The following is an 8,036-nucleotide window of genomic DNA, read 5'->3' on the forward strand; positions in this document are numbered from 1 at the left end:
TTTACATTCCTGCAGATGAGGTTCAAGTCTGAATATGGTGTAGACATGGTAAATGATTATCTTGATCAATCTTTATCTATACAAATTCTGAAGATTGTAAAATCGCTATTCGTTAGCCACAGCAGCGAAATCACTAATAAAAAGAGGCATTGCGAGTGGCAACGTGTTGCTTTTGTCAACTGTGTCAGAGGGATGGAACAGACAGTTACAGAACTAAAGAAAAACTGGTCCGGTCTGAAGGTATATTTTGAAGCTATGTTTCTACTTCTTCCTATTAACATAAATGTAACAAATCTCGCTGGTTCCGTGCTGGAAAAAAAGAGACAGACAAAAGTTCACCAAGCAGAGCAATCTTTATTTACTTCCACTTTTGCCACGGGGTTCCAGACACCTTTGCTCAGCGTCTCCCGTAGTGGACAATGTGATGGTGAGACAGCGCTAATTAAATATAAACAATGAGTTTTGATTTAAGATTTGGATTTTAAAAAGACGGTGTTTATGTGTATATTGTGTGGAAAGTGGCGTATCCGGTTCTTCTCCAGGTCAAGATCTCAGAATAACTCTTCATGACTCTCTGCTCACCCCTTCAGCCACTGCTCACCACCTTCGGGTAAATATGGACAATCAACTGTCCATCTCCTCACATGTTACTAATGTCTTCTCTACAACATCTGAAGGATTCGACCAGAGACTGCCCAGGTGCTTGTTCAGTCTCTTGTCATTTCAAGACTGGACTACTGCAAATTAACTATTACAATTCTCAGGATTAGCCAGAAGCTTCAAAACCTGGAACCCTGGAAATGCCAGAATGAAAAACATGCTAGCTCGAATTGTAAACTAGGTAGTATATTCTAGCAGTGTACTATTCTTACACTATACAATACACTATATAACACCTTTTATAAGAGTGTAATGTCCAAAGTTTTGAACAGCTTCCATAGAAACAAACGTTCTGAGTTATAGCTGTAGTATTATTTAATCTTTTTAAACACCAGTCCATCAAGCTGCTTTCCCCATTTTACTGCAATGGCGCCATGAACACGGACCATCGACTCAATCTGCAGAACAGAACAGGAGAATGATTAGTAATGAATGAGGAAAATTATTACTACAATTAATATGGCTAATGTTTCACAGCACAATGAAGACTCGATTTATAGCTGCAGTACTGAGGAACAAAATGTAGCATATCTGAATAGTGGAGGATGAGACCCACCTTTTCTAAGATGGCTACAATTTCTGCAGGATCATCCACATCCTGATTGAATTGAACCTTCAGTCTTATAATTTGTATTTTTCCTGTGATTACTGGAAACACACACACACTAAAATTTTCATTTCAAATCTAATAACTAAAGCACTGAAATATTAACATGAGCAATGTTATATTATATACATCTGTATATATATATATATACAGAGTTGGGGCTCTGTACAAATCACTGTACAAATCTCGTTTGCAATTCTCATAAACCCATAGCTGAGGAAATGTATCATTTAAAGAAAAAGAAAAATTTCATTTTCAATTTGATGGGTGCAACACGTCAAATTGCAAAACAGTTAAATATTTCATCATTTTAGAAAATGATGCCATCAAATGCCATGCCATTCACAAATGCAGGGTAAAGAAGAAGGCATGCGTGAACATGATTCAGAAACGCCACTATCCTCTCGGGGCCAAAGCTTATTTAAAATGGAAAAGATTCAACATGGAAAACTGTTCTGTCAGACTAATAAAATTTTGTATTTCTTTTTGAAACCACAAAGAGGAGAATACTATAAAGGAAAGGGACCATCTGGCTTGTCATCAGGAGAGCATTAGCACTTGTGGAATGGGCAGCTTGCACATTTGTAAAGTCTCCATCAATGGTAAATGCTATATACAGGTTTTAGAGCAACAAATACCATCCAGTAAACATCCATTTCAAGGGAGGCCTTGCATACTGAGCAAGACCATGCTAACTGCAAAACACATCAATTACAATAGCATGACTTCGTAGTACAAGAGTCTGGGCGCTGAACTGCAGTCTAGACCTTTCACCATTTGAAAACATTTGGCGCATCATAAAATAAAAAATACAACAAAGGAAACCCAGAACTGTTGATCAGCTAGAATCTTGTATCAGACACATATGGGACAACATTCCTCTGTCAAAACTTCAACAACTGGTCTCCCCAGTTCCCAGTATATGGACATAAGACGTGATGTTTCCTTAAAATGATATATATTCTTAGTTTAAACATTTCAAATGTTTTTATTTTATTAGGAATAGAAGATAGATTTCTCAGATATGCAAATCATTGCTTTATTTTACTCTGTATCCCAACTTCTTTGGAATTGAATATAATTATTAAGGAGAAACAGGCAAAACACATGGCATACAATACTGTGCAAAACTTTTTGGCAGGTAGGTTGTCCCAAACATTTATTGATCAACCATAATTTCCTGTGGATGTAATGTTGGACAATTTTTTTCACACCTGATTAAATTTTCCACAGTACTGAATAAAAAGAGACACAAATAAGACAAAAAAAAGAGAGATTTATCTCACCTGCTTCACAGAAGAAAGGTTTTATGCGTGCGCACAGCACATCACCAAGCCGACCGTTAAAAAAAAAACACAATTTTCTACTTTTAATAAATTATTTGGTTCTCCAGCTAGCCAGGGAACAGAGCTGAAGTTTGTCTGGTCTGACCACTTCCAGGTATCTCTAAATAGACCAAACCAAGATCCTCCATTGACAGCCAGTGATTTTAAAATGGAGTTTTCAGCTGAGCTTCTCACACTGGCCAGGTCTGTGTGATTCTGTCTACAGTATGTCAGAGCATCGGACCATGTAACGTTTGTAGAAATGAAAACATAGCTGCTGGTACCATTGTAGCTGTCTGCAAGGGTTGAAAATAATGAATTTAATTCTTTCTGAATGAAAACATTTAAAGCCACAGTAACACTCCAATGTGAAAATGAAGAAAGATTTCAGGAGGATTTCTAGTGAACATTATGCTCCAGAATATACCAGTTTAAACAAAACAAAATATTATAATGTGTTTTAAAGCAGGAGGAAAATAATTCAGGCCAAGTCGAACCAGTTTGAATAGAGCTGAACCCTGAAGCAACTATCTTTAAACTGAGGAGATCTACACCACCATCGACCGCAATTCTATACAAGTTTCTCCTCGTAGTTTAAAACCATTTCACAACTCTGGACTCTAAACATTTAGATGTAAATCAGCCAGGTAAGGTTTTCTCTCTTCCAGCAGAACTGAGGAAGTCTCTCAGAAACAATTATTAATTGTTTTACTTTCGCTGGCTGATATTTATAGTACTTTAGAGCACACTTTTGGAAGTAACCCGAACGCCAAAAAGATCTTGTTCCTTACCATCAAAGCAGATGAAGGTCAAAAGTGTTGTACACGAATAATCATACCAGCCATTCGGATCTATCGCACCACAGCTTTCTTTTGCAAGCAGGTTGTCAGGATTTGGGGAATACCAATCTTTCAAACTTCCAAGAGGCACATTTCCCATTGACCAGCGCCAGCTATTGACGTCGTTATAAAGTCCAATCCAAATGCTATCAGCACAGTTTTGACTCTTTGCTATATTTTGAAGTTGGGTAATTTCATCAGGAGTTTCAAAAGTAGCCAAGTCAGTGTACATGGCCCTGCAGTAAGTCCTCGCATCAGTCCATGTTTTTCCATTAAGGATCAGATGGTACTTACGATAGACAGCATGGACGATGGGGAAGATTCCTGTGGAGCGAAGTTTTAATGTGCAATATTAAATTGGTTAAATAAATTTTTTATTTTGATGTTCTAGGTCACACATTTGAAACAGCAGAACTTCCAGTGAAACATTCAGAAGCTTTAAATAAAACTACTATCTGCTATTCACCCAATAGTTACTAATATTACCAATAATGTAGTAACACATGGGTATATTTCAATCTCTCTTGCTCAAACATACATGCTTTTTCTTACCTGTGATAAACAGGAGAATGATCAGATGGTGTCGCATTACTGATTTGTGCTTGAAGATCTCAGCTCGATCTCAGAAATGTCATGAACGTCCCTCAGCAGCTCTAATAAATAGACCAACCCTCCTTTTAAACATTTGAGTAAATGTTTTCACATTCAAAACATTTTCTAATAAGAAGCATACAGGAATGGAGGAAGTAAGTGAAAACAGTATGGTGAAACCTCACTCCCAGAATGACTGAAAGTAGTTTCAAATTACACGGACACTAAAATGTCCATTCAAATTTGATTTGATGTAGAATATTGAAGGATACCTGAAATCTGGAGAAAGCAAAATGCTGGTGTCCCTTAGAGAGCTGGTTAACACTTCCCTTGTCATTTCTCTTTGGGAAAACATCTTTTGAAAACACCTGAGCTTATTTAACTACTTTCCTATAAATTGATAATAAAAGCAGATGTAAATGATGAGTTTACATCTATGCTTTTACGAAACATAGAGCAGGCTTCAGCAGGCACTTTTCAAATACTCATGGGGTTCTAAACTTTAGATCTTGTAAGTTCTAAATCAATTATACTATTTTAATATATTTAATATAGGACTGTAGCACAGACTGACAACAGTGTGTATAGAACTAGTCAAGATTAATTCAATACAAAGTCTTCATGAAATCATGTACAGGAAGAGAAAGAAAAAGTTGGCTTAGGGTTTTGGTAGCTCCTGGGTTCCAAACATTATTAGTCTCAATAAATATGACGTGACCCCACGTCCTCTGTGACAAAGCTTATGCAAGTCAGTTGATCTTATTGTACCTGATTTAAAAAATATTTAAAGCAGAGGAAAATGACTTCTCTTTGTTGGGGCAGGTGATGAAGTGAAAATGGACTAAAGGCCTGATTTGTTTGTTTCGACGTCAAAGGTGTCTGAGTAGTGAGGAGAATTTTGGAGTTCTACTTTAACATTCCGTATTGAGAATTCAACAAGACACAGAGGATATAAACACTTCAAAACACCTAACTCAATGTAACATCACTGAAGAGTTGACCAAGTTATGGGTTTGTTTCATTTGAACTAATCTATAAAAAAATCTGGTTTGCTGCAAGAGGGAAAAGTAGAAATGTTTTGCCACAGAATTTAGTCTTCCAGCCTAAAAGGACTCCACTTTTCCTGGTAGCATTTCTCAATGTTTGCAATGTCATGGAGAAACCTTTCACTTGTTTGCCACATAAAGTGCATCGTGTGCAACTTGTTGAAAACAGTGCAAGACAAGACAGTGCAAACAAACAACACAAAGGACAGATACACAAAACACAAAATAGTGCCACAGCAAACCTACTGGCTGTTATACAGTAAATGTGCAAAAGAGAAACAGTGTACTTGTAAATAAACAGAAAATGTAAACACAAGAGGTTGCGCAAAACAGCAATAGCAGCAGACAAATTGATTAGCAAAAACAGCATGTAAACAGTTATAATACAATATGGGTGGTGCTGAAGACCTGGATGTTGAAATGAGTATTCAGTGTGTGTTTGAGGTTGGTAACACACAGTTGTGTGTGTGTGTTGTGTGAGTTTAAGTCCCAGTTTATTTCTGTCAAGTCAAGTCAAGTCAAGAGGCTTTTATTATCATTTCTACTGTACTCAGTGATACACAGTAAAAACGAGACAACGTTCCTCCAGAATCCTGGTGCTACACTATGCAAGATAGAGCTACAACACAACACAAAGCTACATAAAGTGCTTGCACCATTTTCGGATCCGGAGAGGCCGCTGCGAGCCACTGCCGTGCCGCCATCTTGGAACTGTGTGTTGAGGAGCCTGATGGCTTGAGGGAAAAAAACTGTTGCATAGACTGGATGTGAAGCCTGAATGCTTCGGAACCGCTTTAGACTGAAGCATTCTGAACAGAGAGTGAACGCCCATCCTAGCAGATGTGAAGTCCACTCACTTGATGGCCAGGCAGTCCTTCTCGATAGTGCTGTACCAGCTTTCCTGCTCCAAGAGATTACAGCTGATGTAAAGTATGGGGCACTCCTTCCCCTCCAACACCTGGAAAAACATGGCCCCTTGTCCAATGTGTCTGTCTGTAAAACAAAAGAGAGAGCAAAGTCAGGGAAGTGTAAACATGGTCCACCACTGAGTTGTTTTACCTGAATAGCTCAATAGATCATAGAGATCCAAGATGGCTGCCATGCCTTTTCTCTGAGTTCTTGGCTGCTTACAATCTACTAAAATCGCATTAAGGACCATTACATCAAGTTTGAGATTTGCTCAATATATGCACTTTGATCATATACAGTGGATTTTGAGAACATCGAGTTGTAAAGAACTTTGTAATTTGCAACATTTTGTACTGCACTTTGGAGGCTTCTGGCCTTGTTAGGCATGAAGAGATATCCTCACATTAATATCCAACTTGGTACATCGTGGTAAGAGTGAGTAATCATGCCTCCTAAATCTAAAGCAATGCCTGATGATGCTGTTGTGACTATGAGTACACTGACCCAGTTACTGGATCAGCAGAAAGAATTCTACAAGGACATGTTACAACAGCAACAAGTTTTATTCAAATAATCATGAATGGAAACACAAAAAGGTTGGATGGTGTTATCAGAGATGTCCAGGAGTTGAAAACAAGCCTACAATTCACTCAAGGCATCATGAAAGATATGAAACTGACTATTGGAACAACTTTGGTTGAGCAGGTTACTAAAATTAAACTCCTGGGTGTCAAGCTGGATAATCAGCTCTCATGGACTGATCAGATAAATCATATTGTTTCCAGGATGGGCAGAGGCATTGCTTTGTCTAGGAAGTGTGTGCCGTTTTGTCCACCCTCAGTCATGAGAACAGTTGTCCAGTCTCTGGTCTTGTCACACCTGGAGTACTGCTCAGTTATTTGGTCCAGTGCTACACAGGAGCACTTGAAAAAACTTGAACTTGCACAGAATAGAGCTGCCAGGGTAGCTCTTGGCTGTTCGTACAGGACCAGTGTGAATGAGATACACACTAGATTAGTATGGCTGAAGGTACAGGATAAGGTAAAGATAAGTCTTCTGTGCTATATGCATAATGCCATCTATAAAAATAATCCCAGATTTTTTGTGGATAAATTGGTGTACAGTGGGTATTGCCACCAACATATTACTCGGCAGGTCAGCTCTGGTGATTTAGTTGTTCCTTTGCACAGTCAAATTGTATGAGGAGAACTGTACTATTTAGATCCTCGGTAGCTTGGAATCAACTGTCAATGTGTATAAGACAAATAAGTAACAGATATTATTTTTTAAAGATGGTGAAAAAATGTATGATTTGTAATGAAAACTAAGTGTAATGACTCAAATTGAATTGTATTTTTTTTTTTAATAACATATTGTAAAAAGTGTGATGTGTTTGTATATAATATGTTTTCATTTTGTAAAATAGACCCCAGGAAGATTAGCGACCACTCGTGAAAGCTAATGGGGTTCCAAATAAATAAATAAATAAATAAAAATAAATAAATAAATAAATAAATGAACGCCTGTTGAATGAATGCCTACTGGGACAACGTTGATTTTTTTACTGAGATCAGTCAGTGGGCTGGTAATGTTCGAATAATTAGGCACAAACCTCTTTTTGGTCTTATGTTTCAGGCAGGTGGCAATCACTGCAATCACGCACCTGTCCATGACCCTAGTGGGAGCCTGGATATCATACTTTTACCTGCCCAATTGCACATTTATTTGTGTTTGCAATGAGTCCTGCCTGCCTCAAGGTTCTCAGGTAAGCTCTTAAGTGTTGCAAATGCAAATCTATAAACCTTTTCCAGTATTCCACACAGTGCCAGACCAACTAGTCTCCCTTGGACACCAAGACCACTGAGTTGCTCCAATCACCTGGGACTTCTCTATTACCCCCATGTCAAGCATAGCCCTGAGTTCATGCTGAACCAAACCTTTTGTGCTCGGATTGTCAGAAATGGCAAAAATATGGTCAAAAACAGTTCAAACTCGCAGCCTCTGTTTTCTGGGACTGAGAGAGATGATCTCCACAGGGGACAGGGGTGAATTAACCCTT

General features: G+C 38.2%; 1 protein-coding gene across 1 annotated transcript; it reads right to left on the reverse strand.

Annotated features, from left to right (window-relative positions):
- Positions 1-418: 418 nt before the first annotated feature.
- Positions 419-5,727, reverse strand: LOC124381197 (macrophage mannose receptor 1-like). Its single transcript, XM_046842615.1, has 6 exons — positions 5,680-5,727; positions 4,295-4,301; positions 3,384-3,755; positions 2,554-2,888; positions 1,217-1,308; positions 419-1,058 (listed from the first exon to the last, which is right to left on the reverse strand). Exons 1-4 carry the CDS (start codon positions 5,725-5,727, stop codon positions 2,575-2,577), a joined length of 741 nt encoding a protein of 246 aa, XP_046698571.1. The 3' UTR covers positions 419-1,058; positions 1,217-1,308; positions 2,554-2,574.
- Between the last annotated feature and the right edge of the window lie 2,309 nt (positions 5,728-8,036).

Source organism: Silurus meridionalis, chromosome 28 (genome assembly GCF_014805685.1).
Source record: "Silurus meridionalis isolate SWU-2019-XX chromosome 28, ASM1480568v1, whole genome shotgun sequence".
NCBI lineage: Eukaryota > Metazoa > Chordata > Actinopteri > Siluriformes > Siluridae > Silurus > Silurus meridionalis.

Coding starts and splice junctions, on each gene's coding strand:
- LOC124381197 (XM_046842615.1), bottom strand. CDS start 5,727: ATGGTGCAAGCACTTTATGTAGCTTTGTGTTGTGTTGTAGCTCTATCT. Junction 2,889..3,383: donor GACCTTCATCTGCTTTGATG/GTAAGGAACAAG, acceptor CAACCCTTGCAG/ACAGCTACAATGGTACCAGC.